At 39.9% G+C, this 18,673-nt stretch overlaps 2 protein-coding genes and 1 long non-coding RNA gene across 3 annotated transcripts; all 3 read left to right on the top strand.

Annotated features, from left to right (window-relative positions):
• The first annotated feature begins 1,509 nt into the window (after nt 1-1,509).
• On the top strand, nt 1,510-12,309 carry LOC133026494 (uncharacterized). The gene is made up of 3 exons (XR_009683193.1): nt 1,510-1,595; nt 1,715-1,808; nt 12,192-12,309. It is a non-coding gene; the product is annotated as an uncharacterized LOC133026494 (long non-coding RNA).
• LOC133026405 (C-type lectin domain family 4 member E-like) lies at nt 4,287-7,594 on the top strand. The gene is made up of 5 exons (XM_061093304.1): nt 4,287-4,305; nt 5,374-5,469; nt 6,833-6,984; nt 7,061-7,185; nt 7,263-7,594. The coding sequence occupies exons 1-5, from the start codon at nt 4,287-4,289 to the stop codon at nt 7,444-7,446; spliced, it is 576 nt and encodes a 191-aa protein (XP_060949287.1). The 3' UTR covers nt 7,447-7,594.
• Nucleotides 12,310-15,164: 2,855 nt separating the features above from the next.
• Nucleotides 15,165-17,586, top strand: LOC133025739 (hepatic lectin-like). The gene is made up of 6 exons (XM_061092482.1): nt 15,165-15,225; nt 16,270-16,365; nt 16,594-16,653; nt 16,999-17,150; nt 17,227-17,351; nt 17,429-17,586. The coding sequence occupies exons 1-6, from the start codon at nt 15,165-15,167 to the stop codon at nt 17,583-17,585; spliced, it is 651 nt and encodes a 216-aa protein (XP_060948465.1). The 3' UTR covers nt 17,586.
• Nucleotides 17,587-18,673: the final 1,087 nt, after the last annotated feature.

Genomic DNA, 18,673 nt, shown 5'->3' with positions numbered 1-18,673 from the left:
AAGTCTCTGAGGGGCTCATACTCTCAGTTATTTGTCTGTTTTGGGGGTAAGAAAGTCGGCCACCCTGTGTCTAAACAGTGTTTGTCCCATTGGATCGTTAATACTATCGCTGAGGCCTATTCTGGACAGAACATACCAGTCCCAGATTCCTTGGTAGCTCATTCCACCAGGGGTATGGCCACTTCCTGGGCTGCTTTAAAGGGGGTCCCTCTTTCAGAAATATGTGCAGCAGCAACATGGAGTGCTCCCTGCACATTCTCTAGATTCTACAGGGTCAATGTGGCTTCCCCCACACCAATGGCTTCCGCAGTGCTGCTCTCAGCTGCTGGGCGAGGATGTGAGGCGGTAGAGTCCTCCGTTCTTCGCGACCCTGATGATACTAGTCATCCGTGTTAAGACCGTGGTGACGGTCTGAGGGAGGTCGAAATAGATCGTAAGTTATGACCATAACTATGGATCTATGAGACCGACCGATGACCGTCACCCTCTTTTGTCACTCAGAACGGGCTGAGGCGTTCAGACAAGGAGGAGGCGGCCGCGCTCACCGGGGAGCTTTATGGGCGGTGAGCCCAGCCCCCTTAAGGTCACTCACGTGACATTGTTGATATTTGGTCTCGAGGATAGGGAGATGAGGACATCATTCGTGTTAAGACCGTGGTGACGGTCATCGGTCGGTCTCATAGATCCATAGTTATGGTCATAACTTACGTTGTCAAGCCTGAGAGCTGTTGTGAGGTGACCCCCCTGCTCCAACGCCTAGAGGACGCTTTCACATGCAAATGACAATGCTCTGAGCTTCACAAATGCAAATCAGTTTTCAATGATGCTGGGTATGATCATCTGTGTCCTGTAAGCTCCAAACTTCTACTGGCTTTCCATAAAAATATCTGTCCTCCCAAAATACTGGCATCAAATTCACATGTCAATGGCAAACTAAGCTGTTTTCCATGAATTATAAATGGTACCTTTTCACCACTACTTTCAAAATTGCTATGAAACATTCATTGATTTAATGATTTATTTTTTCAGTGTAATATTTAATCCCCCATAGACTGCACAGTGACAAAACACAGCAGCCGGCTGTTTGGCTACAACATACATCTCCACTCAGTTTGATTATTATTTTAAATATAAAGAAGACACAATATAGAGCTGAAATTCCTTCATAATTTGAACTTCAATTGTCTAATTGTTGTTATTAAACTTTCTCAGTATTCCATTAAAACAGTCAACACTTTTATCCAAAGCGACTTACAATAAGTGCATTCAACTATAAGGTTACGAACACAGAACAGCGTGAATCATGTGTGTAAATTTACTAAACACCAGAAAAAATAAACTGGGCCTCAGTCACATACTCATCCCATATGAAGTAACCGCTGCTCACGTCACCCGCTCGCGTCATCAGCTGATGGACTCGTCCAATCACAGCCTCGTAAACGCCGTGCAGCGTCGAGTGTCCCGCAGACATGTAACTCCGGCTCGTGTTTAGCTTGTTCCCCCCCCCCCCCCACACACACACACACAAACAAAGAGGCGTTAGGCTGAGACGCTGAAAGTCCGGATTTAAAGTGCAGAAAATTAAGCCATTGAATGTAAGTAACTGTTTATGAATTGTTTTGGTGTTTTTTTGCTGTGGATCTTCCAACGGTGATGCAGCGCGGCTATTTCCGTTTATTAATAATAAAATCATGTTACTGGTGTTGTTTTCCAGCTGCCTGTCCATGACGTACAAAGACACACTATGAGCCAGTATGATCCGACCAGACCTTACATCAGCATTGAGGAGTTGTCGGAGAAGAAAGAGGGTAAGGTTATATTCATTAAATAATTTTCCAGTTACATGTAAAGGTGTATGTTGTCATTGAATTGTGCTAATTTTCCCACAAAGAAGTCATGTCATTTCAAGCCTCACCTGAGTTTTTGTACAATATTTTTGCTGTATGTAAATAAAGCTTTGACTCCACATATACCTTGTTCACATTTGTTCCCTGTACAATATGTTCACCTATACACATCAAGCATCACATGAATGTTTAGTTTTAATTAACTGCAGTGCTTTTGGTAAAGGCTTACTATTAAATGATAATAAATATTAATATATACATTTTTATTATTAATATTGTGTGGGAGGGGCTTACCCCACGTGCGGAATGCTGTGACCCCACGTGTGCACTGCAAGGACCCATAAGGTGACCAATAGCAACACTTCTACCAGCCAATCCAGTGACATTTAGTTTCAAGGGTCTGTGGTTTCCTCCAATGGTGAGTAGAGAGAGGCTCCTGCCAGCGGCTGGACTCCGATTCATATGCTAATTAGATCACACGTCGCGATCGGTCGGAGCGAGCCCCCCCGCGGCTCTCTCCTTTGTTCTCCATATCCCCCTTAAGGTTCGCAAACGCCGATAGACTCAGCTTATTGTCACTGGCGAACGCCGAGGTAACATCATGGAAACAGTAGGTTACAGCAGGGGATTAGACCTGTCCGAAGAGGTTTCCTGGGACAATAACACTGCCTTTCGTCTAGTGTTGATTTTAGAAAAACAAGTATTTTTTCAGGAAATAGTTTTTAAGTTCAACTTAAAATGTCAGGAGATACATTGTAACTTTTTGTTGTATACATTACTATTAAAAATGCACCTCTAATAAAGTGAGGGTTGGCAAAACCGGTTGTCATTTTTATGTTGAGGCGAGGGGGGTGTTGTCGGCAGCTTCTGAATGTAACTAATAAAGTAACTTGTAATCTAACTTAGTTACTTTTAAAATCAAGTAACTTGTAATCTAACTAAGTTACCTTTAAAATCAAGTAACTTGTAAAGTAACTAAGTTACTTTTTCAAAGTAACGTGGCAACACTGGTGAGAAGTTATTTTGAGTCATTTTCTCACAGACTTCTAAGGAAACAATGAGTGGAGTCTCCCTCTGCTGGTCGGTTGAGAGAATACAAGTTTCAGGCACTTCTGCATTGGCTTCTCTTTCCAGACCTGGAGTCAGTTCTTATTTACACTCAATAGTTTTGACTTAAAACATGAATAAAGAAATATGGTTTCTCTCTATCCGGAGTGATGGGAAGGAAAATCAAACATAACTTTTCAAAACTTTCTTCTTTATTCTAAATAAAATGACGCAGATCCCAGGGCACAACTGAAAGTGTTGACATTCAACTGACTGAAAGGAAACAAACAATAAAACATGAATGTGCAGCGACTGGAGAGAAGTTAACTGCGTCAGAACCGGATGTCTTGATGAAGATGTCTCTTCTTCACAGTTTCTATCAGAAAGAATGTCTTTAACAACTAGAACAAAACATGTGGACGTGGTGTCGTCTGTTGTCCGTTGGGCCGAAGCTCTGCGACCTTCTGTTCTGCAGCTCCCGGACTGGGAGGAGTCGAGCGAGCATGGCCGGTTAAACCCCTCCCCCCGCATGGGCGATGCAGCGTCTGATTGGCTGTCACAATGATCTGTCAACTGAGGCGCGTGTTGATTGGACGAAACTCACTGGACGCGTCATTGTGTAACTTTCGAACAAGGAGTCATTCTGGAAAGTTTAATATGTAAAAGGGTTTATTGGTTTTGTTCTTGAGTGTAAACTTACTTTTGAAATATTTTATTTTATAAAAATACTTTTAAAAAAAAATTAATTTTCAATGAAATAGATAACTTAATTTCTTACATGAGGAAAATAAAGCAGACAAACTAATGACGTGAAATCTAAAAATAATCAAGTGAATTAAGAAAAACAGTAGAATTATTTATGAATTTATTTATGAATTCAGAAAAAGAGAGCAGATTTAATTGAGCTCAAGTGAATTTAATATGTCTCCACAGTTTTCATTGTTTATATTGTTGAGCATAATCTGCTCAAATTAATCATGTTTTTGGACAAACTCTATTTAACCCAAATGGAACACTTCTGAGTAATGTATATAATTGTATTAAAAAATACTGGGAAATTTGAACTTACTTGAAATAAACAACTTCATCACTTCCTTTGTGAAACATTCAAACTGAATAACATCACTCAGGTCTGAGACGTCACTGTTAGAAAACAACAAATATCCGTTTGAACAAAACTTGAGGAAGTGAATTATCTTAATGATCTGGTCTGGAGGAACTAGACGTCTTCTTAGAGCCTTCAGCACATTTGAGTCTGACAGGAAGGATTAGAACAGTTTTCGAGCAGGTGACTGACAAAACTAAATTTATTTACAAATTTATCCTCACTGATGATCCCACAGCAGGAAAATGGACGTAACTGAAGTTATTTATAATATTAAGTCCACAAGAATGAGGGGAAACACAGATGGTGAGTTTTAAAGTATAATACTGAATTCTGAGTGTACGTATTGTTTTATATTATTATTATTATTATTATTATTTTTAATTTGAGATGTTTAAACAGTGAGTTGTTCATTTGGAAATTGTTAATTTTCATCAGTCTTTGACTCGGTGGACTTGACTTCCCTGTTTTTCCATTTTGTAAAACTGAAACATTCCCGAAGTCTCCAGGATTCATTCCTTGTGTTTTTCTGTTTGACAGAAACATGAAACCTTTTACCAGCAGAACATAAATGTACATATATGTATATTTTTGTGTTGCAGTGGCCACACCCTCTACAGATGAACCCAGTTATTCCGAAGTAAATTATTCAAACAGTCAGCGACCTGGTGAGTGATAAACTGCACGAAACTATTTTAACAATCGTGTCACACGTTTTTCAAAGGAAATGACAAAAAACTAAAAACATTATCATTTTTCACTTCTTCTGGTTTTTGATTGTTGATTCTGAAGAAACCACTAATGACCATAAGACCTTTTCATTATTTTCTGACTTTGTATTATAGGAAAAATAATCTGCAGATCAAATAAAAATGTACATTAGTTAGTTGCAGCCATATTGTTGTGTATACTAAAGTAAAAAATAACGTTCCTGTCCTAAACCTTGAGTTCAATCACATAAAAAAATGTGTTTTCTATCTTTAAAAGATTTTCATGTAAATTGCATTAGTTTGAAGCCACTTCTGTGAATAAATGTTCATCATTAGTTTGAGTAAAAAGGAAGTTCAAATTCTATTTAAAAGATTAAGAGAGAAGCTGTAAAAACTGTCAGCTTTTGTTTCCTGTACAATGGTGTGAAAAAAAAAACGAGGAACTGACAGAGAAATATTTATAGTCAATACCAAAGAAACAGTCGAGCCTTCTACTTCCTGTCGGCTACACTCGCTCTTTAATCTCTTAGGGTTAATTTCTGTTGGTCATTGGTCGACTGCAAAAACAAAAGACATGAAAGTGGGACTTCATCTTTACAGACTATTAAGAATATTAGACTTTTATCTTCATCGTCTTTCTCTTCTGCTGTTTTACAACCTGCAGCATCAAGCAGGCGATCAGGGGTCACATCGGAGCGAGTGGCCCTGCTGGTCCTCAGTGTTCTCCTGGCAGCTGCCGTCACAGCTCTTGGTGTAACCCGTGAGTTTGATTCCTAAAAGTACATTTTTCAGAACGAGTCATAAAATCTGTCCAAACACTTCTTGAAATTAAAACCTTTTATTTTTAGATTTGATTGTTTGTGTAGATGTAAAATCAACAAATGGTATTTAACAACATTTCTAGATAATGATTCTCCTGCTCGTCATCAAGAACTGACTCGTTTATCAATTGAAGGTTTAACCTTTACTGATGAGATTGTCTGTTTCTAACCAGTTCAAGAAAATACTCAAACCAAGAAGCTTCAAGAGGAATGTGAGGCAAAACATCTCTCAGGTAAACTTCTTCATTTTGTTTCTGAAGGTTTCATCCGCAGCAAGGTCACTTCCTCTTAAAGTAGTTTCTTCACATTCCTGCTTCTTCTGTGTTCAGACGATACTGATGAACGACTTATGAAAATTAGATTTTGTTTAACAGGATTACTCTTTGTAACTGTCTGCTAAACCGGCCAGTTAATCCTGACGGTTTTATTCTGTTGTTTTGGGTTGGGCTTATTTTGTTTTTATGTTCAGCTAGGTTTTGGGTTATTTTCAGTTTTATTTTGTTGTCTTTTACACGTAGCGACTCCCCTCGCATAAATACCTGCAGCAAAGGAGGGGACGGTTTTATTCGACGCACCAGATCCCTCGTTTCCGCTCCGTGCAATAAAATACCTGCCGTACAGCCCGGCACAAGGATAGGAGCAGAAACCAGACCGGCCGCCAGCTTTGCGGCATTTCTCCGACCTAACGGACCAAACAACTTTAGTTTAACACCCCTCGCCAGCGGAACGAGGTAAGGAAGCTGGTCCCATTCACTTTGCTGCAGGTAGCGTGGAAGGGAGTCGCTATGTCACGTTAACGCATCAGATGTGTCTCACGTGGTGATTTGTTTGTTTATTGTATTTTAACGCTTGTGTTTGGTTTTATTGATTAATATTTCGTGTACTTGTAACTGTCATTCCAGTTTTACGGTGTATTTGCGGCAAGGATGAAGGAACAATAAAGAGCCGTGTAAACTGATGTTTACACGGCTTGTCACCTGAGTGCAATGAATTCTGGGATAGGTTGGGACAGGAAGGATCCACCCGTTGGACCCTTTGTTTCTCTGGGTTAAACGGATGCATTTGTCGGCCCCATTTGAAGGAGCCTCTGATATGGGACAGCGTAGTTACTGCCCCTGGATTAAGACCCAGCTATTGGCTGTAACTGCAGTTGCAGAACAGCTGCCTTGCTCAAGGGCAGTGTACCACAACCCATTCAAACTTACATTTTCATCAGTCTTTCAAAACTCTTCACATTTCAAGTCACTGCAGCTTCCAGATCTAAAGTAACCAGTGATTTCCTTTGCTGTTATCTCTCCAAAGATAAAACATGTCCGAGGTGCGAGGACGGCTGGGAGCCACATGGAGGAAAGTGCTACTTCTTCTCCTCGGTTACTTCATCCTGGACTCAGAGTAGAAAACAATGCACATCAATGAGAGGAGACCTGGTTGTGATAAACAACAGAGAGCAGCAGGTATAAAACACTGCTGCAGGTCGGTGTTCTCATATTTGATCACATCATCACAGATAATTCACCTTCTCCTCTTCAGAAATTCCTGCAGTCTAGACTGATGATAAAAATGGACAATCCTGAGGACAAGTTCTGGATTGGACTCACAGACTCAAAGAACGAGGATGAATGGCTTTGGGTGGACAACTCACGACTGGATCCAAGGTTTGTTATTGAGAAAACACATTTTGTCAACGACGTCAGTATGAAGGTTTTCATGGATCCGGTTCTGTGTTTCTCAGATTGAAGTTTTGGCGTCACTACGAGCCAGACAACGGGAAAGTGCCGAATCCTGATGGAGAGGTCTATCCTGATGGAGAGGACTGTGTGAGGATGGGGGAGGAATATCTGCAGTCCTGGAGCGATAACTCCTGCGAATCATATCATAAAAGTATTTGTGAGAAACCAGAAGAAGCATGTGGCTGAAATCCAGTTGGATCAGATTGAGCTTGAGTCCTCAGCCACTTTCACAAACTGAGACATGATGCTTTGTTAATGAAGATCTTCTCCATACATAAACAACTTTGAATAATATCTAGAGTCTCATATATTCTTCAGTTTCCTTGTTATTTTAAAGTGGTGTCTACTCCTCCCACATACAAAATGTATGTATATTAAATATTATATATAATATCTCTTTCTTTCCTGTTGAGTCTATTCTGAGTGTTTGTGTGAGAAACTCGAGATTAAGAACATCTCAACCCCCTCGGGAAAAATGTTTACGTACATTAATAAATTTGGTGAGAAGTTATTTTGAGTCATTTTCTCATAGACTTCTATAGAAACAACCAGTGGAGTCGCCCCCTGCTGGTCGGTTGAGAGAATACAAGTTTCAGGCACTTTCTGCATTGGCTTCTTTCTACAGACCTGGAGTAATTTCTTATTTACACTCAATACTTTTGCCTTAAACCATGAATGAAGAAATATGGTTTCACTGTGGGTGAGGCAGAGATCCAAGTCTTTCTCTATCCGGAGAGATGGGAAGGAAAATCCAACATAACTTTTCAGAACTTTCTTCTTTATTCCAAATAAAATGACGCAGATCTCAGGTCACAACTGAAAGTGTTGACTTTCAACCGACTGAAAGGAAACAACAACAAATAAAATCTGTGTAACAGCCCCTGGCTGGCAAAGCAAGGAGCAGATATTTCCAAACTGATGCTTCACGGCTCTTTATTCACACATTTCACCATGGCACCTCAGAAACACCGTAAAACTAGGAAGATAACACAAGAACAAAATAATCATTAAATAAAAGACAAATACATTAAATTTTGATACCTTAACATCAGTTAAACAAAGAAATTAACACTTGAGAGAAGTTTGACGGGTTAATGTCAAGTAACGCTGAACCGCATTCAAATGAACACGACTCATCCAGCTTTGGGATGCTAGTCACTTTTGTTGGTGCGACTCTTGCCATTGCGAGGCTACAATCCACTCTACCTCGGTCATCCTTGTACCTGAGGTATGAGCAGGCCCCCTATACCTTGCTGCTAGACACTTTGGCAACCTAATCTGTTCTGATTTGGTTGCCAAATTCCAGTCGGTGATAACATCTTGAAGTGGTAACATCCTTTAGCCTCATCACACTTGCGTAATATCTCAAAAATCAGACATGTCCTTTCGCAAAAAGATGCAGAAAAACTAGTCCACGCCTTTGTTACATCGAGACTGGACTACTGTAATTCACTATTATCAGGCTCCAGCAGCAAGTCGTTAAAGACTCTGCAGCTGGTCCAAAATGCTGCAGCACGTGTCCTGACAAGAACCAAGAAAAGAGAGCACATTTCTCCAGTATTAGCATCGCTACACTGGCTTCCTGTTAAATCTAGAATAGAATTTAAAATTCTCCTCCTCACCTTCAAGGCCCTTAATGATATGGCACCTCTTTACCTTAAAGAGATGTTAGTTCCATATCAACCTACTAGAGCACTCCGATCACAGAACTCAAGTTTACTTGTTGTCCCTAAAGTCTCTAAAAGTAGAGTAGGAGCCAGAGCTTTTAGCCATCAAGCCCCACTCCTTTGGAATAATCTCTCACTTTCAGTTCGGGAAGTAGACACGCTCTGTTAGTTTAAGAGTAGACCCAAAACCTTCCTTTTTGATAAAGCTTATAGTTAGAGCTAATTAGTGCGATGTTCCAAAATTGATTAAATGGCAAAAACCCCTGATGATGCTAAGACGCACAGGGAATTTATGACACAAGACACTCGGAGCTTCTCTTTCCTGCTTCTCCTTCCTTTTCTCCATATTTATCACATCAAGATAATTCTTATCTGATCAGTACATGTTACTAACTTGACCCCTTTCCCGGAGTTTCTGTGCCTTAGCGCCCGCGGATGCAGGGCCACAGCTGTGGCCGCATCATGGATTACGATTGTGGATCGCGCGTCAGAGGTCGCAATGGTGGATCCAGTTCGGTGGATTCTGTATCGTGCCAGCTGATCGTCGTTGTAATGGAGGATCCTTTGTCGCGTTGGCATCGGATGATGAGGGACCACGACCGAGGCGGCAGCTGATAATGGATTCTAACTGGCGGCGGTGGACAATGACTGTGGATTATAGTGGATCCCATCCTGATGCTGGATCGTGGTCTTGCTGCTGGCCAGAGACTGTGATTGCAGCGGGACTGCCTGACACATAGTATTGACAAATGTTTACCCTCATCGATGCTGCTAAAAATCCTGATGATGTTTTCTTACACCTGACATCTAATGCACTTCTGTCCGTCCTGAGAGAGGGATCCCTCACATGTGGCTCTCTCTGAGGTTTCTACATATTTTTACCTGTGAAAAGGGTTTTTAGTAGTTTTTCCTTACTCTTGTTGAGGGTTAAGGACAGAGGATGTCACACAATGTTAAAGCCCCATGAGACGAATTGTTATTTGTGAATGTGGGCTATACAAATATACTTGATTGAATTGGCGGTGCTCTTTTTGAGGGGCTCACACAGTCAAGGACCTCCTTTTGATTTGAGTTGAACTTGTGAAGGCGTAGTCCTCCATTATTGCACAAGTCCTGCGCTTCAACGACAAGTTTCTCAGCTTCCTGGACTGATGCAACACCAGCTAGCCCGTCGTCGACGTGAAAGCTTTTATCTTTTATTTTATTAGCCTTTAACCTTTTCTTCAAACACTGAAGGCAACCAGTGGCTAGTTTCTTGTTTGGTAGCAAAGGTAGTCTGATACTCTTGAAAGGGGTGGGGGGGGTGGGGGCATTTAAAAGTGTCTGTCCTCCTTCTGTTTGATGTGTTCTGAAATACATACTTGTCCTCATAGACCCTTTCATTGAAGTCTATCTCCGGGGCTTTCAAATCCTCATTGACTGACACTGCATGAAAAGAAGAATTTGTGTCATTAAATGTCATGGAAATTGTTGGCGCATTTTTCGGTTAACAGCTTTTCACACGAATCTGCAGGCAGCAAAGGAAACTCTCCTGTTTCCTGCAGTTTTTCAAGCCTGATATCTGTTGTGAGGTGACCCCCCTGCTCCTACGCCTAGAGGAGGCTTTCACATGCAAATGACAATGCTCTGAGCTTCACATATGCAAATCAGGATAGTTTCCCTCAGAGCAGATAACACCTTTTTCTAAGAGGCAGCTACTAAATTATCTGGCTGAGTACACCAGGCTGAAAATATATATAAAACCTGAAATTTTAAATTGTTCTTAAATAAGTAAGTGTGCTATTATGAATTACATTGTATACCACGAACAAAGGTCAATGCTGTCAAATGAAACAATGCACTTTATTTCAAAATTTTATTGTCATCCAAAACAATCCTGAATCTCAACCACTGTACAGAGTGGCATGATTACAGTCACTTTTTCAATTGTGCTGGTTAAATGCACAGAGGATTTGTTAACCACACCTCTACCAGCAATCCGCTCAACAGGAAGAAATGATGCTGGGTATGATGTGTCTGTGTCCTGTAAGCTCCAAACTTCTACCGGCTTTCCATAAAAATATCTGTCCTCCCAAAATACTGGCATCATATTCACATGTCAATGGCACTCTAAGCTGTTTCCATGAATTATAAATGCTACCTTTTCACCACTACATTCAAAATTGCTACAAAACATTCATTGATTTAATGATTTATTTTTTCAGTGTAATATTTAATCCCCCATGGACTGCACAGTGACAAAACACAGCAGCCGGCTGTTTGGCTACAACATACATCTCCACTCAGTTCGATTATTATTTTAAATATAAAGAAGACACAATATAGAGCTGAAATTCCTTCATAATTTGAACTTCAATTGTCTAATTGTTGTTATTAAACTTTCTCAGTATTCCATTAAAACAGTCAACACTTTTATCCAAAGCGACTTACAATAAGTGCATTCAACTATGAGGTTACCAACACAGAACAGCGAGAGTCATGTATTTAAATTTACTTAACACCAGAAAGAATAAACTGGGCCTCAGTCACATACTCATTCCATATGAAGTTGCAATTTAAAAGCTGTTTTAACCGCTGCTTTAAGATGACAAGGACAGTTGTGGAGATTTACTGTGAAAACTTCACGTCACTCGCGTCATCAGCTGATGGGCTCGTCCAATCACAGCCTCGTGAAGGCAGAGTCTGTATCCCGCAGACATGAAGCGGCTCTTGTTAGCATGGTCGGAACGAGTGACTCTGTTTTCGGGTTAAATAACTTGCTGAAGTCGACACGACGCTGTTTCCCTGGAGGAGAAGATGAGTGCGTGTGTAAGCAGAGCCGCGGGCACGGTGTGGACGAGGCGAGGCGGAGAAGACGGACGCACAGTCCCTGAGTTAAGGTAAGAGCTAAGCTAGACGGAGCCGCCATTGCTAGCTACTACCAAGCTAACTTGTACATCTGAAAAGCATGCCAGCAACTTTGGGATAGCGAGAAAGTTGCTTAAATACGAATACAGCATCGAGTGCTTGAGCAGATCTAGTGCATGTGTAAATATGTATGAATTACTTAGATGTAACAGTTTGTTCTCGTTAAGTTTTTTCATCAACGTGACTTTTTTCTCTATGTTTTCTCAGCCTCAGCCAGACCTTACATCAGCATTGAGGAGTTCAGGAGTTGTCGGAGAAGAAAGAGGGTAAGGTTATATTCATTAAATAATTTTCCAGTTACATGTGAAGGTGTATGTTGTCATTGAACTGTGCTAATTTTACTGAATGTGTTTACAGCTGATTGAAGCGGGACATATGACATGGATCCATCCTTCCACAGCCAGGAGCGCACCGACCTGTGTCCCACATTTCATATAAGACTGGAAGCTACACTGGATCTGACAGCTACACACCACAGACGTCTACACACTGGAGAAGATTCAGACAGAGTCCCACAAAGAACTCATGACCCAGAGAATGCAGACAGACATTTCAAGCTTCACCTGAGTTTTTCACTGGCTAGGCCAGTTGTGTTTGTACAATATTTTTGCTGTATGTAAATAAAGCTTTGACTTCACATATACCTTGTTCACATTTGTTCCCTGTACAATATGTTCACCTATAACATCAAGCATCACATGAATGTATAGTTTTAATTAACTGCAGTGCTTTTGGTAAAGGCTTACTAATAAATAATAATAAATATTAATATATACATTATTATTAACCACTATATATACATTTTTATTATTAATATTGTGTGGGAGGGGCTTACCCCACGTGTGGAATGCAATGAGCCCACGTGTGCACTGCAACAGCCCATAGGGTGACCAATAGCAACACTTCTACTATTTCGTTTCAAGGGTCTGTGGTTTCCTCCAATGGTGAGTAGAGAGAGGCTCTTGCCAGCGGCTTGACTCCGATTCATATGCTAATTGGATCACACGTCGCGATCGCTCCGCGCGGCTCAGCGAGCCCCCCACGGCTCTCTCGTTTGTTCTCCATATCCCCCATATGGTTCACAAACACGGCTTCCCTCAGCTTATTGTCACTGGCGAACGCTGAGGTCATATCATGGAAACCGTAGGTAAATGCAGGTGATTAGGTCTGTCCCAAGAGATTTCCTGTGACAAATATACTGCTTTACGTCTAGTGTGATGGGGCAGGAATTTATTTTACAGCAACCCTGTGAACGAAGCTCTGACTTTGTTGCCTGTCCAGATGAGGATTGGATGAGCCTATAATTCTCTACGTGCTAAAGGATCAGTCGAACAAGTTCCGATATCTCTCATATAGGACTTTCCAGGCGCCTGTATATGCGTCCTCTGAATTCCTATAGAAGAACCCTTCAACCGCTTTGCGACCTTCCCAACGAGGTAAGTTTTCTCTAAAACATCTTCTCACTTGGTGAGAGGTTTCTGATCAATAAGGGTTGTGAAAGACATCTTCCAATCAAGGAATTTCATGGGATCTTCGTTAAACATTGCTGGCTCAGGTACGGGAAAGCGAGTTATGCTGAGTGCGCTTGCTATTGCTTGGGACAGAGAGACGGTATCTTCAGATGTTGTTGCTCTCAGAGGTGTTTGTTGAGGTTGATATGATGAAGCACTTGAATCAACATGGCTGCCTCTTCACGTTTTCATTCACTTTCCAGTATTCTGAGCTTGGATTGCTGAGTTAGAATGTCTTTTGTCGCCTTTACCTCCTCTTGCTTGGCTGCAGGTTCTGCTTCTGCATCTTGTCTTTTACTAGAGCTAGTGGAAGTTGCAATAGATTGATCTGAGTGCCGTGATGCTTCTGAAAGTGCGGTTTCAGGTTTTGTAAGTCCAAAGATTGAGCCATGCTCTTCCTTACTCAGAACTATTCTCACTCTACCCCTCTCGACTCGTTCATTATAGTTGCCATCGATGATGTCTCTACGATTACTCACAAGAGCAAGGATCTCTTCAGTCAGAGCGGAGCAGGTGTCCATTTTACCAACAATATCTGGAATGGAGGTTTGATTGCGTACAAGTGCCTCATAATGATGGTGCACCGCATCATGTTTTGTGATAGTGAAGTGTATTTCTGGTCAGCCGAGAGGTTGATGTGGTTGTAGAAGTTGATGATGAAGGAAAGGAACGCGGACCCAGTACTTACAAGTATAATAATGTTTATTACACAGAAGTTTCACAGGTCAGGACGAGCTCTAGAACTCGGAGAAATCACACAGCCAAATGGTGAAGTCTGACAGGCCGTGGTCAAACATTATTATTATTCTAGTAATTTTTTTTTTTTTTTTTTTTTTTTTTTTAGTATTATTCTTTGCCGCAAGCTTGGTCTGTCTTGATGTGTAGGAACTTATTTACTTGTTGCTGCTGCATCGAGTGACATTTTCTTTTACTTGCATTGCTGATTTGACTATTGAACTTTAATCTTTGAGTGTACTATGCAGAATACCTGAATAGAACCTCTGCAAGTACTCGCTCTAATTTGGTAACTGCTATTTCTCTTGCCAGACATTTACAAAACAGTTGAATACTCAAAGAGTTTTAGTAACAAAACAGATGCAATATAAATATCATAAGCGTAAACTTAATTCTGAAATTGATTATTTTATAAGAACAATTTTTTTGTCTTTATTAATTATAAATGAAAAATATTACTTAATTTCTAATTTGAGGAAAAACAGCGGAAACACTATTGATATGTAATCTGAAAATAATCTTAAGAAAAACGGTAGAATTATTTATAAATTAATTTATGAATTGTGAAAAAGAGCAGATTTATTTAAGCTTCAGTAAATTGAATATGTTTCAATAGTTTATATTGTTTATATTGTTGAGCATTATCTGCTTAAATTAATTTTATTTAGGGACAGACTCTATATAAAATATATCATATACAAAATTATTGTTCAAAATGAAAAGTCTTTACATCAAAATATACTTCAAATAATAAAAGGTGAAAGTACTTATCATGCACAATTGTATTAAAAAATACTGAGAAATTTGTACTTACAACTTCCTCACTTCCTTTGTGAAACATTCAAACTGAATAACAACACTCAGGTCTGAGACGTCACTGTTAGAAAACAACAAATATCCGTTTGACCAAAACTTGAGGAAGTGAAATATCTTAATGATCTGGTCTGGAGGAACGACACGTCTTCTTAGAGCCTTCAGCACATTTGAGTCTGACTGGAAAGATTAGAAAAGTTTTCGAGCAGGTGTCTGACAAAACTAAATTTAATTCCTAATTTATCCTCACTGATGATCCCACAGCAGGAAAATGGATGTAACTGAAGTTCTTTATAATATTAAGTCCACAAGAGCAAGAGGAAACACAGATGGTGAGTTTTAAAGTATAATACTGAATTTTGAGTGTACATATTGTTTCATATTATTATTATTATTATTATTATTAATTTGAGATGTTAGAACAGTGAGTCGTTCATTTGGAAATTGTTCATTTTCATCGGTCTTTGACTCGATGGACTTGACTTCCCTGTTTTTCCATTTTGTAAAACTGAAACATTCCAGAAGTCTCCAGGATTCGTCCCTTGTGTTTTTCTGTTTGAAAGAAACATGAACACTTTTAACAGCACAACATAAATGTACATATATGTATATTTTTGTGTTGCAGTGGCCACACCCTCTACGGATGAACCCATTTATTCCAACGTCAATTACTCAGAAACTCAGCGACTTGGTGGGTGATAAACTGCACGGAACTATTTTAACAATCGTGTCACAAGTTTTTCAAAGGAAAAGACCCCAAAATTGTTGATTGTTGATTCTGAAGACACAGCTAATGACCTTAAGACCTTTTCAATATTTTCTGACTTTGTATTATAGGAAAAATAATCTGCAGATCAAATGATAATGAACATAAGTTAATTGCAACCATATTGTTGTGTAAACTAAAGTAAAAAATAACATTCCTGTCTAAACCTTGAGTTAAATCACATAATAAAATGTGTTTTCTATCTTTAAATGATTTTCACCCTCATGTACATTGCATCATGTTGAAGCCACTTCTGTGAATAAATATTCATCGTTAGTTCGAGTAAACAGGAAGTTCAATTCTATTTAAAAGATTAAGAGAGAAGCTGTAAAAACTGTCAGCTTTTGTTTCCTGTACAAAGGTGTGTGGTGTGAAAAAAAAAAATGAGGAACTGACAGAGAAATATTTATAGTCAACACCAAAGAAACAGTCGAGCCTTCTACTTCCTGTCGGCTACACTCGCTCTTTAATCTGTTAGGTTTAATTTCTGTTGTTCGTTGGTCGACTGCAAAAACAAGACATGAAAGTGGGACTTCATCTTTACAGACTATTAAGAATATTAGACTTTTATCTTCATCATCTTTCTCTTCTGCTGTTAAACAACCTGCAGCATCAAACAGGCGATCGGGGGTCACATCGCAGCGAGTGGTCCTGCTGGTCCTCAGTGTTCTCCTGGCAGCTGCCGTCACAGCTCTTGGTGTAACCCGTGAGTTTGATTCCTACAAGTACATTTTTCAGAAAGAGTCATACAATCTGTCCAAACACTTCTTGAAATTAAAACCTTTACTTTTAGATGTTTGTTTGTGTTGATGTAAAATCAACAAATGGAATTTAACAACATTTCTAGATAATGATTCTTCTGCTCTTCATCAACTGACTCGTTTATCAAATGAAGGTTTAACCTTTACTGATGAGATTGTCTGTTTCTAATCAGTTCATGAAAATACTCAAACCAAGAAGCTTCAAGAGGAATGTGAGGCAAAACATCTCTCAGGTAAACTTCTTCATTTTGTTTCTGAAGGTTTTAAGGTTTCATCCGCAGCAAGGTCACTTCCTCTTAAAGTAGTTTCTTCACATTTCTGCTTCTTCTCTGTTCAGACGAGTCTGATGAACGACTGATGAAAGTTACATTTTGTTAAACAGGACTACTCTGTGGGACAGAACTGTGCAATGCGGAGCAGCCAACTGAACTTCCTTCAGTAAGAAGTAAGTCACACATTAGCATCTCCTGATGATGATTAAATTTCCATCAGTCTTTCAAAACTCTTCACATTCAAAGTCACTGCAGCTTCCAGATCTAAAGTAAACAATGATTTCCTTTGCTGTTATCTCTCCAAAGATGAAACATGTCCGAGGTGCGAGGACGGCTGGGAGCCACATGGAGGAAAGTGCTACTTCTTCCCCTCAGTTAGGTTATCCTGGACTCAGAGTAGAACACAATGCACATCAATGAGAGGAGACCTGGTTGTGATAAACAACAGAGAGGAGCAGGTATAAAATACTGCTGCAGGTCGATGTTCTCATATTTTATCACATCGTCACAGAAAAATCACCTTCTCCTCTTCAGGAATTCTTGCAGTCTAGAGTGATGGAAAAAATGCGCAATCCTGAGGACAAGTTCTGGATCGGACTGACAGACTCAAAGAAAGAGGATGAATGGCTTTGGGTGGACGATACACAACTGGATATAAGGTTTGTTATTGAGAAAACGCTTTTTGTCACCGACTTCAATATGAAGGTTTTCATGGATCCGGTTCTGTGTTTCCCAGTTTGAGGTTTTGGCGTCACTACGAGCCAAACAACCGGAAAGGGGAGAATCCTGATGGAGAGAACTGTGTGATAATGGGGGAGGAATACCTGATGTCCTGGATCGATAAATCCTGTAAATCACCTCATAAATGTATTTGTGAGAAAGCATGTGCCTGAAATCCAGTTGGATCAGATTGAGCTCGAGTCCTCAGCCAATTTCACAAACTGAGACATGATGCTTTATTAATGAAGACCTTTACAGACATAAACAACTTTGAATCATATCTAGAGTCTCATATGTTCTTCAGTTTCCTTGTTATTTTAAAGTGACATCTACTCCTCCCTCAAATAAAATCTCTGAATATTAAATATTATATATAATATCTCCTTCTGTCCTGTTGAGTCTATTCTGAGTGTTTGTGTCAGAAACTAGAGATTGAGAACATCTCAACCTCCTTGGGAAAAATGTTTACTGACATTTATTAATGTGGTGAGAAGTTATTTTGAGTCATTTTCTCATAGACTTCTATAGAAACAACCAGTGGAGTCGCCCCCTGCTGGTCGGTTGAGAGAATACAAGTTTCAGGCACTTTCTGCATTGGCTTCTTTCTAAAGACCTGGAGTCATTTCTTATTTACACTCAATACTTTTGCCTTAAACCATGAATGAAGAAATATGGTTTCGCTGCGGGTGAGGCAGAGATCCAAGTCTTTCTCTATCCGGAGACATGGGAAGGAAAATCCAATATAACTTTTCAAAACCTTCTTCTGTATTCCAAATGAAATGATGAGATTTTAGGTCACAACTGAAAGTGTTGACATTCAACCGACTGAAAGGAAACAAACAATAAAACATGAATGTGCAGCGACTGGAGAGAAGTTAACTGCGTCAGAACCGGATGTCTTGATGAAGATGTCTCTTCTTCACAGTTTCTATCAGAAAGAATGTCTTTAAAAACTAGAACAAAACATGTGGACGTGGTGTCGTCTGTTGTACGTTGGGCCGAAGCTCTGCGACCTTCTGCCCTGCAGCTCTCGGACTGAGAGGAGTCGAACGAGCATGGCCGGTTAAACCCCTCCCCCCGCATGGACGATGCAGCGTCTGATTGGCTGTCACGATGTTCTGTCAACTGAGGCGCGTGTTGGTTGGACGAAACTCACTGGAAGCGTCATTGTGTAAAATCCGAACAAGAAATTATTTTGGAAACTTAAATAGGTAGAAAGGTTAATTGTTTTTCTACGTCAGCGTAAGCTGATTTTTGAAAT

Source organism: Limanda limanda, chromosome 19 (assembly GCF_963576545.1).
Source record: "Limanda limanda chromosome 19, fLimLim1.1, whole genome shotgun sequence".
Lineage (NCBI taxonomy): Eukaryota > Metazoa > Chordata > Actinopteri > Pleuronectiformes > Pleuronectidae > Limanda > Limanda limanda.
Note: the sequence above shows the minus strand (reverse complement) of the source record. Positions and strands in the feature narration are given on the sequence as shown.